The 14871-nt window shown below is 41.5% G+C and overlaps 1 protein-coding gene across 2 annotated transcripts in view; it reads left to right on the top strand.

Annotated features, from left to right (window-relative positions):
* Positions 1-14871, top strand: part of scn8ab (sodium channel, voltage gated, type VIII, alpha subunit b) — a 61811-nt gene that overhangs the window by 27459 nt on the left and 19481 nt on the right. For both annotated transcript variants that reach the window (XM_042499790.1, XM_042499798.1), the window contains exons 9-18: positions 591-732; positions 1872-2078; positions 2165-2446; positions 6411-6734; positions 7976-8108; positions 9178-9416; positions 10820-10993; positions 12120-12476; positions 12579-12752; positions 12924-13220. In XM_042499790.1, coding sequence (XP_042355724.1) covers positions 591-732; positions 1872-2078; positions 2165-2446; positions 6411-6734; positions 7976-8108; positions 9178-9416; positions 10820-10993; positions 12120-12476; positions 12579-12752; positions 12924-13220 — 2329 coding nt within the window. The remainder of the gene's footprint in view (positions 1-590; positions 733-1871; positions 2079-2164; positions 2447-6410; positions 6735-7975; positions 8109-9177; positions 9417-10819; positions 10994-12119; positions 12477-12578; positions 12753-12923; positions 13221-14871) is intronic.

Raw genomic sequence — 14871 nt, forward strand, 5'->3', positions numbered from 1 at the left:
TTATTTCCCATTTGATCACTATAACGGACTTGCACACTTTGTGCATCCTATCTTTTTGATTGTGCCATTTCCCTTTTACATTCAAACATCTAACACATGAAGACAGGTGAGATTCAGCCCTTTTCAATGAAACATAAAGACTAAAATATACATCATAACCAATTCTAGCCAAAGGCCCTGACAAGGACTATTAATAGGGTTTGGGGATAACAGATAAATACTCGTGTCAAGTGTTGCTGCTAATAGGTCCCACTTTAGTCTTTACATATTTTTTTATGCATCATGTGTGCTTAAAGCAATTTTTACAAAATAAGTTGACCCAGTATCATGTAAAGTGGCAACGTGTCAAAATGAGGTGGAGGGGGCTTAAAACAAAGCCTGTTTAGGACCTCCAAAAATCTAGGGCTGTCCCTGAATTTCACCATACACAAAAAGGCACACACGCACAAGTATACAATGAAAAATCAAGAAAGACTTTTTTACATGCCCATTTTCAAAGTTTTGCTTTATCTGAGGCTGCCAGTGATGCCCAACTGTGTTGAAGCTAAAGTTGAACATAACCGTTTTTGTATTCATTTGTGTTCCTTCAGGCGATGTCCAGAAGGCTTCACATGTATGAAAGCCGGAAGGAACCCCAACTATGGTTACACCAGCTTTGACAGCTTCGGGTGGGCTTTCCTCACCCTCTTTCGTCTCATGACTCAAGACTTCTGGGAAAATCTCTACATGCTGGTGAGACCGTGTTTTCCGAAACTCCTCTGTCTTTTCTCCATAGTCTCAAATTGACACATTAATCTCCAGAAAAAGCAGAAAGTACGACTGCATATTTTGTCACAGTATGACCTATAGATGAAATCTTTGACCCTTCTTGCACCTGTTTTAGAGAACTACAGTATATTTAAAGCATCTCTAGTCTTACCTAGACAAGTAAAACACCCCTTAAGCAGTACTAATGATTTTGTCCTCTCTTCATCATAAAAAAAAATATATATCATCATCTTAATACCTGGATGAATCAGCAAAAGTGCCTCTCAGCAGCTCTTACCCATCAGTTCATTTGCCCTCTGAATAAGAGGGAAGGAAGGACAGCTGATCAGAAATACTGTGGCTAGCAGTGTGTGACCAGTATAATCGTGTTTGTCTTTCATGCAGGGAGAAAAGAATTTCTTTATTTGCATTTGTAATGAAACACTGAATAAAAGTGAATTAATTTTTGATAAATGACCTTTACAGCAGTCATTTTCTGTGCTAAATTTATTTTTTCAAAGGTCACTAAAGCAGTATGACATCTCTGCTTTCTTTATTCTTTCGACTTTTGGTTGTTCTGAGAGACACGCATGCATGTTCATAATATGAAACGTGAAAAGATATCTCTAATGTTAACTACCATGCTACCGAACTACCATGAGACTGCAGTAGCAGCTAAGTATTTCTTTCCTTCTCCTCCAGACCTGCACCACCGCAGCCATAATAGATTCACTTCATTTGGCAAATAGGCCAGTCAGTGTGTGTGTGTGTGTGTGTGTGTGTGTGTGTGTGTGTGTGTGTGTGTGTGTGCGTGTGCGTGTGCGTGTGTGTGTGTGAATTTAAAATTGGGAATTCCTGCACTCTAAGGCTTCTTTCCTGTCTGGAGGTTTTCCTGGGAAAAACTTAAACCCCACTATAGAAGCAGCAGCAATGCTGAACAAACACACATATACATACTGTAACTCTAACAGAATAAGAAAGTACTGCAGAAAAAAAAATCATTATTGTATAGCATCTGTTTTAGTAAGAGTGCATTCCATTTATATCAATAGGACAATAGTTTGCATTATTTTCTATGTTAAGTCCCTATAAATCTTATTGCTTTGTCCGTGTGTATCAATCAGACTCTACGAGCCGCAGGGAAGACCTACATGATCTTCTTTGTGCTGGTCATCTTTGTGGGCTCCTTCTACCTGGTGAATCTCATCTTGGCTGTGGTGGCCATGGCTTATGAGGAGCAGAACCAGGCCACTATTGAGGAGGCGGAACAGAAAGAAGCTGAATTCAAGGCCATGCTGGAGCAGCTCAAGAAGCAGCAGGAGGAAACCCAGGTTGGTCTCACTCTCTGTCTCACACACAGACATCTTTACATATTTTTCATATTTTGTGGTTTTCATGTGTCTTTTTTTTCCTTCAGGCTGCTGCCATGGCAACATCTGCAGGCACGGTGTCAGAGGCTGCGTTAGAGGATGAAGGAGGAGGGCACTTGTCCCGCAGCTCCTCTGAGGTCTCCAAGCTGAGCTCCAAGAGTGCCAAGGAGCGCCGCAATCGCAAGAAGAAATGGCGTCAGAAAGAGCAGGAGAAAGAGAAAGGAGACAGTGAGAAGGTTGTTAAGTCTGAGTCAGACGATGGCAGCAAGAAAAGCACCATTCGTTTCCCAGGAAGCCGGCTTGGGAGAAAGACGTCCATTATGAACCAGGTGAAGTTTGCGAGAAAAGCATTAAATTAAATGCAGCCTGCTGTTTGACTTAGCATGTGCAAATACATCTACTTATGCTTCTTAACACATAACTAGTGATGATAAAGGAATTGTGGGGTGTTTTCAGATCTTTTTACCATACAGCCTTCCTCACATGACCCAATTGAGGTAGATTAGACCTCAACTTGTGTCCAGAAGGCAAACTATCAGTGACCTTCACAAGGCTCTTCTCTCCAGAGCCACAGCCATCCTAAGGCTCTTCCTGCCAATTCAGTGTTATTGCTGATGGCTCTTTTTCACCTTGCTCTCTTTAAGATTGTTAGTGTGTTGTAAGTTGTTTTATAGACAAGAAGACCACTTAAACCCAAACTAAGTCATAACCACGATCATAGTGTATTGAGACTGCGACAATACAAAGACTTTTGAGGGATTAAGACCAAGTAAAGACTGAGGGCCATCTTGAAGCCAGAGTCCAAGACAAGGCCGAGACCTTACAAAAGTGGTCTTTAGACCAATACCAATCTTAAGTACTACAACGCTGGTTGTGTGGTTTGGCAGGAGATTGGACTGCAAGCTCCGGGCATCCAACTTCAAAAGGCAGTTCTTGCGCTCCAATCACCACCAACCACCACCTGCACCAGTCGCTTAGTTCTTTACACTATGCGAGTTTCTTCTCAAAGACCTCATCAAAGCAAAAACGGATTGTCCGCTCCAGCTGGATGAATTGTTTGATTGCTCGGTTGGAGATCAATATCTGGTCTCGCAGTGGTGGCAATGTTCTTCAGCTACCTCTCCAGGTCTACACACAACTTCCAGGCCAGGATTTTAGTGGAATTTTTCTCCCTAGATGTTTGGTGTTTGGCTTAGGTAATGACCTTCAACACTTGGTCATGGTGGTCATAATGCCAGAGGTATGGTCCCTCTGCCAGGGCTTTGGAGCAGCAACCTAAGATGTGTTCCAGGATCCCCTTTTCCGTACACAATTGACATGCTGGTGACTTCTCTTTGCCCTTTATGTTGATGTTTGTTTGATTGGGAAACACATCATACAGTCCCTGAACAAAGAACTTGATCAGGTGGAGGTAGCCCTGTTGCAGCTTAACCAAGCTCCCCTTTCTTTCAAGAGCATTTCTCCATCTTGACTAGGCCCCCTGTTTGTTTCAGTGCATCACTCTTACTTCTGCTGGACTTTGAGATGCTTCTCTGTTGCTGACACTTGAGGTTGGGAAGGACCCAAGTCTGTCTCTGCTTTGGGTAACCACTTTCACTGGGACATCTCCTCTGCTTGGCACTTTCTTTCAGTCTTCATCTCAATGCCAGCTTTTGTCACCTTTAGGTTATGCTGACTGATGGCATCCCAGCAGTTCTTTGGTCCTCTAATTCCCCCTTCAAAGATTTGAGTTGTAGCTGCAGCATGTTGCTGTGCACATCGAGTGTAATGCTGTTCAGACTCCAAGGAAGCTCTCCAAGGCTTAAGTGGTTGAGTATGACATTTTGCACACCAGGAATGGCCACGGAAGAATCCCACATTGGTACAGCCACATCTTGACTAGTCCTTTTATTTAAGCGAGGCTTCTGCTTCAGTGCAGGTTGATCAGACAGATTTTAGATCATGTGAGGTGCTGTCAAACACCTATGCTTTTCATTGGATTATCTGTGCTGGTTCAATCATGGTGTTTGTGATGGTGAAGAACATGAAACTTGTCTTCAACACCAGAGATCCTGATTTTGCTGTTTTCAGTCTAATCTGGGCACCACCTTATCTCCTTGAATCCCTGTAGAATCCATCAAGATCCTAGTAGAGGATGTGTGATGACTGTCAGGTCCTCCATAAGAGCCCTTTGTGGTTGGCATTGGCCAAATTTGGTCTATGGCCTTCTGTATTCTGGCTTTGCTGACTTGGCAATTACGTTCATTGCCAGAGAAAACAAAGTGATAGCGATATGGGTTGTCTTGTTTCTGCTCCCACCAGGACCTTTGTTCTAGTCTGATAGATCTTCGGGAAAAAAAGAGCCTTGTTCTTGTAAATCTTGTCATATAGGCATCACTTGTTCCTCCGACTGGACTGCTCATTCTCACCTTTTAGCCTCCCTTGGAGGTATGTTTCCATGAGATTCCCTGCAGCTTAGTTTTGGTCTCCTCCTTGCAGAGGCAGACTGGGTTACCAACCTCTTCTACTACAGGAGAAGTCTCTCCGAGCAATCACTGTCATGGTGTCATGATTGTCAACCAGACTTTCCTGGTCACCACCGAATGGTCAGCTTTCCTTTGTACAAAAAACCCTAATTGCTTCTTGACCCATCATCAGTGATTCCTGTAATCATCAGATGTGTCAGGTTAACATTGTCCTCAGCCTCTATCCTAAAGGCATGTTAGCTATGTCTTCCCCTTGGCTCTGTCTAGAGCCACAGCTGTCTTGTGACTCAATGCTTAGCGTTTTGTACGCTATAGCTCAAGGTTGGGCTGCACCTTTCTCTCCAACTACCTTGCCTACACTCACTGACCAGTACCTTGTCCTACACAAGTTTTTTCCTGACACTTCATCCTAACAATCTTCCATGTGGCCTCAGCTACAGCAAGAGGATTTTTTTGACAGATTCAGACAAGGAAATGATAAAGTTAATAGGTTTTGTATGTGTCGACACAAATGTCAACCTTGTGCCTCTGTACCAGCAACAGCCATGGCAGAAAGCATTATGTTTTGGGGTCGCTCATATGTATATCCCATTCTTGTGGACACTATATTTCAAGAATGCCTTGAGGGAATTTCCTCAAACTTTCACTTGGACTGAATGATGAACTGATTGGAATTTAGTGGTCAAAGGTCAAGGTCACTGTGACCTTGCAAAACACCCTTTCAATCATAACTCAAGAATGCATCCACTAATTATGACAAAATTTCACACCAATGTCTAATTTTATTTGACATTTTATGTTTAAAATGTTAATAATCAACTTCTCTGTGACATCATAATGTTCTGGAAAAACACTTTTCTGGCCATTACTCAAGGTCATAACTCAGGAACAGAAGGGCGACATTTTATCAGATACTGAATTAGTGACACTAAACTTGGGTGTCCACTTTGAATCTGTGATGATTGTATTAATATTCTGTGCTGCCAGATTGAAGATGTGTGTGGATCATCCTTGTTTTAGAAGCTTACATTTTTAAAGCATTGCCTAATGCTATGGCTAATTATGATTCTGGAAAGACATGGATGTAAACTGTAACTTGACTGTTTAGCGGAGGCATCCAACTCCAAGATGGGAATTCAAATTTTTTTGGTAAACTGTATGTAATTAAAAATACTTTAATTATTATGAATGCTCTCAGTAGAATCATAAAAGGCAAGCTTTTAAACAAAACTAAATTGCATTGTAATATTTTCCAGATAATAGAAGAAAACAACTGGGAATGTGTCAGATCAAAACTTAAAAGCATGCATTGGGCTGCAGTTTTGTTCTGTTCCTTATGAGTCAGCAGTAGTAGCCAGAATACTAAGATTAAATGAAAAAAAAAAGTTTTTCTTATAATTTATGGTCAGTTTATTGGTTAAATCATGTGATAGTCCCACAATTATAACTACTGGGTTCCTGTGTCTGTGGTCTTTACAGAACAATGAGAAAAATAGCATAAAGGAAAGACAATGGATTAATCAAATCATATGAACTATAATTTTGTATAACTTCATTGCCATCTTATTGTATAGTGTTATGATGCAGATCTCATTTCATCTCTTATATCAGTGATAGGGCATAATTGCAACAAAAGCTCTCCATTTACTTATCATTGTTGCATCACTAATTTTGTGACAAACGAGGAAACTCCAGTGACAACTTTAACTTTGTGCCCCCTTTGCCTTGTTCACCTTGTCTGCCCCTTTTATTTACACATCGACTGTCTCCTGCTGTTTTTTAATAACTCTTCAATTCTTCCCCTCTACACCTGTCCCTCTCTTCTCAGTCACTACTCAGCATCCCAGGCTCTCCCTTCATGTCGCGCCACAACAGTCGCAGCAGCATCTTCAGCTTCAAAGGCCGTTCCAAGGACATGGGCTCAGAGAACGAGTTTGCAGACGATGAGCACAGTACGGTAGAGGAGAGTGAAGACCGTCGAGGCTCCCTGTTTATCCCCTACCGCCGCAACAGCTACAGTGGCTACAGCCAAGGCTCATCACGCATCCACCCGCTGGCACCCCACTCTGGAGGGAAGAGGAACAGCACGGTGGACTGCAATGGCGTGGTGTCTCTCATCGGCCCTGGGCCCGGCAGACGGCTTCTGCCTGAGGTGAAAATAGATAAGGCAGCCACTGATGACAGTGTAAGGACGTCCGTGGGACACCAATACAGTTTAGGCATGATGGTGGTGGCCCCAGTTTCTGCAGCTTCACAACCTATTCCCCTTGGCTCTTGATCCTCTGTTCCCTGAACTCAATCGATCCCTTTTTCTCCCCTGAATATCTAGATTCTGTCTTATTATTTCATTTGACATTTACACTCCCACCCTGATCTAATGCCCCTTTTCTGCTGCTCTGTTTTTAACAGCTCTAGAAGACACTAACCAGCTGAAACAGTATCCCTCTGCCTTACAAGCATCATGACGATCATTTCATTGATTAATATCTAACAGTAATGTGATATGATATCAGCCCCTCTTAGTTCCCCTAACAGTTCTGTCATCCAGCTTACTCATTCAGTCACTGTCATTCATAAAAAGCAAGACTATTAGAATATTTAACAGGAAAAACAACAACTTTTGAAATTCTAAGGGGCATTCCCCATCCAAGTCCACACTGTTTTACCTACCCCTTTATTTATGTCTCTGTCCACCTTACTCTCTTTCCTCCTTGTTCTCATTTATCTTCCACTCCCAAGCCACTGGATGGTGCAAGAACAAATCTGAAACTTTTTCTATAGTGATATTTCTCCTCAGTCTAGCTAGCATGGTATAGACCCCCTCTTTTATTCTCAACCAATTGACCTGCTTTTACCTTTTGACCTTTCTTAAAATGTAGCATGGTGTCACAGCAAAATGATGTCTTGAATTCCCCTTGGTTCTTGACATGCATGTCATTGCATGCAGTTTAATGTTGTTTACTTAGGGTTTGTAGCTATGTGCACAGTAAATGATGAAGGATCAAGAAATGGTACCGTAAATTCTCAAATAAAAGCCTAATAATAAGTATGTTATACATACACTAATATAAAGTCCTATTTAACAAAATAGTTTGTGTCACTGAGTGCCTGGTCCTCCTCTCAGTTGTGGTAAATTAAGGCAACCATTTGAGAATTGACAGTATGAATTTGAAGACTATTGTTTGATATGCTGCAGGGAATGCTTAAATTGAACAAAAAAGGAAATTTGGGGGAATCATACAGTAAGATCTGATGTGAAAAGCTGAATTAACCATGTTAGGCTTACCTATGGCATCATTCAAGGTTAAGATAGCTTAAAAGCATGAATCTTACTGCACATTGTTTCATGTGAGTACTGACTCTGACTGACATTGTGTCTTTCTCTGAGTACAGACTACTGACGTGGAGATTAAGAAGAAGCACTCTGGCTCTCTCATGGTATCTGTGGATCAGCTCAACTCCTCCTTCAAAGGAAAAGACCGTGCCAACAGTCAGATGAGCGTAGTCACCAACACACTCTTAGAGGGTACAAACAATGCACACGTTTCCTTTTTCCTCTGAAGATTTTTGTACCAAAATATAATCTGTATTATTCAGATTAAAACATCCACTGAGCACTGCATTTACACCTGTACTTAAATATGTGTATTTGTGACTCATATGCATACTGTCTGCATTAGATCTAGATATGGAAATTAGGAGGAAGGCAGTCTGGTGTTAGTCAGCATTATCTTTATGCAGACAAGGCATTTAGATACAGATGCTGTCTTTTACTCGCCAGGAAATTTTAAGTCACTACAATAAAATTGAAAACATGTATATATATTTGGGGTATATGTCAGATCTTTTTAGTTTTGGCTAGTCAATCAAATATTTGATGATTTGTTTGTTTTTCCATTTAAAGTTTTAATGTTTAATCAGGGCTCAGCGGGACATTTGGCGTGACAGTGGCATTCACATCATCAAGTAAACAAGCTAACAGCACTAACAACAGATCGCAAATGCGCAACAACATTTTTTGCTGACACAGATAGATATCAACAAAAGCCAGAGACTGTATCCTATTAACTTGCTGTGAGCTGCAAATTCACCACTTCTTCACCTCATGGTGCGTTCTCTCTCTCTGTGCTGCTGCCTGCACGTCTGCAGCTGCAAAGAGTAGCATGAAAGTCAAGAGCACTCAGCAAAATTTGGGGACCAAAATGTCCCTAGAAGTACACTGCACATAAAAAAAGCGACTGCTTGACTTGAAGCTGTCTCAATCAACTGTGGGTCTCCAACTGATAATATGAGGCTCTGACTTTAGGGGAAGCCCCTCAAAGCAGTGAAAATACTCTCAATATAGCCTACACTTAAACTGATATTGAATTTTTTTTAGTTGACTAAAATATGTTTTGCAGCTGGCCCACATCTATTATTTAGTTTTCGTGGTGGTAGTCCTGTCTGCCTCTCCAAACTAGGGACATGCAGACTGCCTATTACTATAGGTAATAAACTGACTAAAAGCCCACTTCAAAAAAATATGAACTTTCCCTTAAAGGGACTCCCTCCTAACTGTTTTTCTCAGTCTTTTTTTTCTTTACATCTTTGTGCAGAGTTGGAGGAGTCTCAGAGGAAGTGTCCTCCTTGTTGGTACAAGTTTGCCAATGTCTTCCTCATCTGGGAATGCTTTCCCATGTGGCTGAAGATCAAGCACATTGTCTACTTGATCGTCATGGACCCATTTGTTGACCTGGCCATCACCATCTGTATCGTCCTCAACACCCTCTTCATGGCCATGGAGCACTACCCCATGACTGAACATTTTGAGGGGGTCCTGTCTGTCGGCAACCTGGTAAGAAACTGCAGTTCTTTCTTTTGTCCCGTCTTGTGCCATGGCCATTTGTCTCAATAACTTTTTTTTTATGCCTGCCCGGACCTCATTATCTCTCCCAGGAGTTACAGCAGCATTGCAGGTTCAGTTTGGCCTAACTACATAACCTCAAACCAATACATCAATGCATCATTTGGTATGTGCACTTAAGAATACACACACACACACATAGCGTATATAGGACTCTGATGGGGTCTCATTAAAGATTTAGTCCCACTTTAATGTAGCCAGCCAGCCTGCTCCCCAAACTCTCATCACCCCCACTCAGGTCACTCTCCTGCTTCCGTTGCATCCTGCTTACCTCAACTCTACTCAACTCTAACTCTCTCTCTCTCTCTCTCTCTCTCTCTCTCTCTCTCACACACACACACACATACACACACACATACACACACACACACACACACACACACACACACAAAATAACAGTCATGTAATAAGGCTTGCCACTGATCTGTCCTGGACTGGTTTGGCAGAGTACATATTAACAAGTTCATATTAAACAAATGTACAGCAGACATTTTGATTTGTCTGTGCTCTCCCCTTGCCATCAGATACCACCGTAGCACAGCTGTCTGAGGGCAGCAGTATTGGCACAGTGTCAGTACTAAGACAGGAAATGAGGTCATAGGGATTGGCATGCTGTCAGGAGTAAAACAGGAACTGAAGTCAGAGGAACCAGCATGATGGATGGTGCAGTATGAATCATTGGGTGTTCTCTGCAGCACTGATGGGCCACATGATAAGCTGCTGGGTGGACAGTATTAAACAGGCTAAAACACTGAAGCTTCATACAAGTTCTGCTGGAGCCGCTGCTCTGTGACCTTGCCCTGTCAGAGGAGTCCTCACTCTAAGCAAATCCCAATCCATTTTTAATCAGCACTACATCCAATAAAACGCAGTGTAAGCAAGCCAGTTTTTTCCGTTCTGCACTCAATCTTCCCTCAAGACTCCTAGAATGAGGAAAGGATTTGAAATTTTGCCGGTTTTATGTTTGCTTGTAGTGCCTTTAAGACGTAATTATTAAGTAATTAAAGATTTTAAATTTTTTGTCAAATATAAAAGTCCGATTTAACAAAGCCACAGTCTCATGAAACAAATCTGCATCATTTCTGGAAATCATTGTATCTTTTGTGGTAATGTCATGCTGCACTAGTAGGTTGAGTAAAAATAAAGCAATCCTAAATCCCACTGAAATCGCTACCTGTGCACATCCTACATTATCATCCTGGTCACCATGAAGTACGTCACAAAATTTAATGGCACTTATGTTTGATTTATGGGAAAACTGTAATTTATAGAGTTACTTTGAAGTGCATCCCGTAAATGATAACCTTTATGCAATATTGTGTGTGGGTCCACAGGTGTTCACAGGCATCTTTGCTGGGGAGATGTTTGCCAAGCTGATTGCCATGGATCCCTACTACTACTTCCAGGAAGGCTGGAACTGCTTTGATGGCTTCATTGTGACGCTGAGTTTAGTTGAGCTGGGGCTGCAAGATGTGGAGGGTCTGTCAGTGCTCAGGTCATTCCGATTGGTAAGTGGAAGAGAGACAGGAATGTTTGCATTTGTTTAACATTTTTTCTGGTCGGCATGCACAGGCTGAAAAGATTGATTATAAAAAAGGATATTCGTCTTTTAACAGTCACACTTTGTGCAATGCTGATTTTCTTTGTTATCATCAAATTTCTCTCTCTAATGCTCCAAATCAAGACCGAGTTTAAGTTGCGAAAGTGCTTCTGTAATTAGTAAACCATCGTTATATCTTATAGATACACAAATTTATTAGCCGAACATTGGTATCAGGGTTCAGATCAGATTCAGTCAGTATCAGCTGACATTTCCCTGATGGACTGCCATGGGCCTATTTGCAAAAAGGTGACATTCACCAAATGCACTGATGTTTTTCAGTTTCACATCAATTCTGTTGAGGCTAAAAAGCAAAGCTCCAGACCGACAGCATCCTGGAGACATTACATAACATTATTGGGTTGAACAGAGATGAAAGGAAGCAGTAATCTCACTATCACACGTCAGAGGACGCACCCTATTTTTTCCCTGATAATGCTACATTGTGAACAATAAATGCACGTTGAAATCAGCAAAAGGGAAGCTAGTTAGAGATATGTGTTAGCAGACAGTGGCCAGAACTAACAGCTAATGGAGGTTGCATAGAGCTACATTATGATACATTTAAGCTGTATTCATGAAATTATTCTACTTTACCTTGGCCCAATACTCATTTTTACCAATGTATTCAAATACAGTTTTGTAAATCTTAGGTTTTGGCAAGCGACTTGAAGAGAAACATTTGTTTGATGGAGATATTTATTGATTTTTTAAAAGCAATAAAAAGCTAATTTTTTTATGATTAATATTTCTTTGTTTTTCCTGACCCTAAAGGGTGGAAAAAATTACAATAAAAACTAAATAAACAACACAGGTTTTGGCCCAGAACTTCAGTGTATCCGTTTCGAATTGTGTAAAAGTGTAAACCCTCATTATGGCTATATCTTGTATTTGAGCTGGACCAAATGGCACACACATGTTGACAGTAATATGAAATTAAAAAACATGACGCAGTCCAAATCCAACAACTTGGAGCTAGTCATGGTCCTAATATGAATAACTGTTGAATAACCCTTTTCCTGTTTGTCTCCTAGTTAAGAGTGTTCAAACTAGCCAAATCATGGCCCACCCTCAACATGCTGATCAAGATCATCGGTAACTCAGTGGGAGCTCTGGGTAATCTGACCCTGGTGCTGGCCATCATCGTCTTCATCTTTGCCGTGGTGGGCATGCAGCTGTTTGGCAAAAGCTACAAGGATTGTGTGTGCAAGATCGCCCAGTCCTGTGAACTGCCCCGCTGGCACATGAATGACTTCTTCCACTCCTTCCTGATTGTGTTCAGAGTGTTGTGTGGGGAGTGGATTGAAACTATGTGGGACTGTATGGAGGTGGCAGGACAAAGCATGTGCCTCATCGTCTTTATGATGGTCATGGTCATCGGAAACCTGGTGGTAAGAAATAAACAAAGATAACGTAGACACTATTGGATGACAGTAAAGCATTCATTTACTGTGAGTGCATGGGTTCCAGCTTTTGTGGTGTTTTTTTCTGAGGTGCTGAACCTGTTCCTGGCCTTGTTGCTGAGCTCATTCAGTGCAGACAACCTCGCTGCCACAGATGACGATGGCGAGCCCAACAACCTCCAGCTTGCAGTCGCCCGTATTAAGAAAGGGATTGCCTGGTTCAAGATTAACATGAGGCTCTTCATAGCCACAGTGCTCAAGAAGGTACCATATAGTTTAACATTGATATGCATGACCAATAAATCAATAAAAAATTCATGGTTGTTGAAAAACAATAAATGTTGTTATATAATGTGTGTCTTAGAGACTTCTATGATTGCAGTCTTTTTTTTCTAGTAAACTTTTTTGTTTGTTACTTTTTTTCACTCTGGAAAGCAACCAATAGAGGATGAACAGAAGCCTCTGGATGAAATGTACGAGAAGAAGCTCAACTGCATTGCAAACCACACAGTGGACATCAACCGTGAATTAGACTACGCTAAAAATGGCAATGGCACCACCAGTGGCATTGGGAGCAGTGTGGGAAAGTACATGATTGATGAGGACTACATGTCCTTCATCCACAACCCCAACCTCACGGTCTGCGTTCCTATCGCTGTTGGTGAGTCGGACTTTGAAAACCTGAACACGGAAGATTTCAGCAGTGAATCGGATGTGGAGAACAGTAAAGATGTGAGTAAAGCTACATTTTCATCAAAGACTTTTGGTTTAGTTTACTAATGTATGAAAAACTCAGGGTTAAACCACCCACAGCTCAGCTCTGAGTGTTGATTCTCCACTGACCAATCAACAGACGGCGGTGTTTCTAGCTCCACTTTTTACCGGATCTGTGTGCTAGTCACCCCGTACAGAGAGTTTACCAAAAATGGAAATGCAAAAATATGCATACCATACTGAACTGAACTTGCTTGTGGACATGCTCCATAAGAGGAAATGTTTGCAGAGAGATGGGCAGCTGTTATGTTCTCACTTAAGAGTTTGTTGATAGTTTAGGTATATTATTGCTTGATGGAGTGGGATTATGTGGTGATTTTCATTTTGACACTGTTAGTTGGAGATCTGGATCTGTTCGAGATTTACCATAGCTGTGATGTTCTTGTGTTTGAAGGAATATCACCCATCAGCCAAATGAACATTTGTATATCGATGACTCACTTCGTATTATGTCAGATTTGTGAAGAAACCTTTGTTTTTCTCACATGCTTCCATTGTGAATGAAGATCCAAAAACTGGAAAAAATCTTGAGGAACTGAAGTCATGTTGTGTTGCTGTGTTTGACAACAGCAAAACCATATCAAAATATCTGCCTACAAACTCTCACACAAGTCCTGCAGTATAATCCAAGTCTCATGTATCCAGTCGTACACTCAGTACTTCCTAAACAGACAGCCCTCTCAGACTGGCAGGAGACTGGCTTTGATCAGAGCATAGATAATTTCAACTTTCTGTTCCATTTTAAATACTATGATTTGAAGAAAATGCTTGCACTTGGGAAGTACTGAGCATAAGACTGGACAGGTGAGACTTGGTTTATGCTGCACAGGTTGTGTGAGAGTTTGTAAACAGATGTTTTGATATAATTTTGCGGTTGTTATATGCAGTGAAGAAAGCCTTTAATAACTTATTTACAAGTTTAGGAATGTATCTTCTTAATTCAGCATGGTCCAAACAAATGCAACAGTACAGTTATGTTTACCAAAATGGTGACTTAATCATGTAATATAAGGGGATGCAATAAGTCAGAGTGCACGTGAGTAAATGAGTGTGTTTGTTTGGCATTGTGCCCATGTGGCATCTTTTGATCCATTAAGCAGAACTGGCCTGAGCTGCCACACTGAAGACATTTAGTTCACTTGACATATCAGAACATTCATTTAGACATGAGAGCTGTAACACTGAGTGCTGACACTGCAGACAGATAAAGGCAGTTCTGACGAGATGACAGACACGCAAACATACTGTCTACTGTATAATATGAATGTGGGATAAGGGTGAGGCAGACCCAATGCTTGTAGGGAAGTCTGATGCATGGGTCACCTTGACCTGATTTGTAGTAGGAGGAAAGGAGATAATGCAGCAGCATCACTACTGTACCTGCACCAGGTTCATATTCCACTGGGCTCCCTCAACCAACCACGCAACACTCTTCCCTGCACCACAGCCAGCCACGGGGTACACTGCAGGGAGCAGACACAGACAGAGCTACTAACAGCCAATCAGAAAAGCAGGGATCCATCTGGCTGTTTGGTAGAAAGAGAGAGAACAGAGAGGCAGCAGGAGAGAGTGCAACTGCGGTCCTTTGCTGACAACTTAAGATTGTAAA

This window comes from Plectropomus leopardus, chromosome 2, assembly GCF_008729295.1.
Source record: "Plectropomus leopardus isolate mb chromosome 2, YSFRI_Pleo_2.0, whole genome shotgun sequence".
NCBI classification, from domain to species: Eukaryota; Metazoa; Chordata; class Actinopteri; order Perciformes; family Serranidae; genus Plectropomus; species Plectropomus leopardus.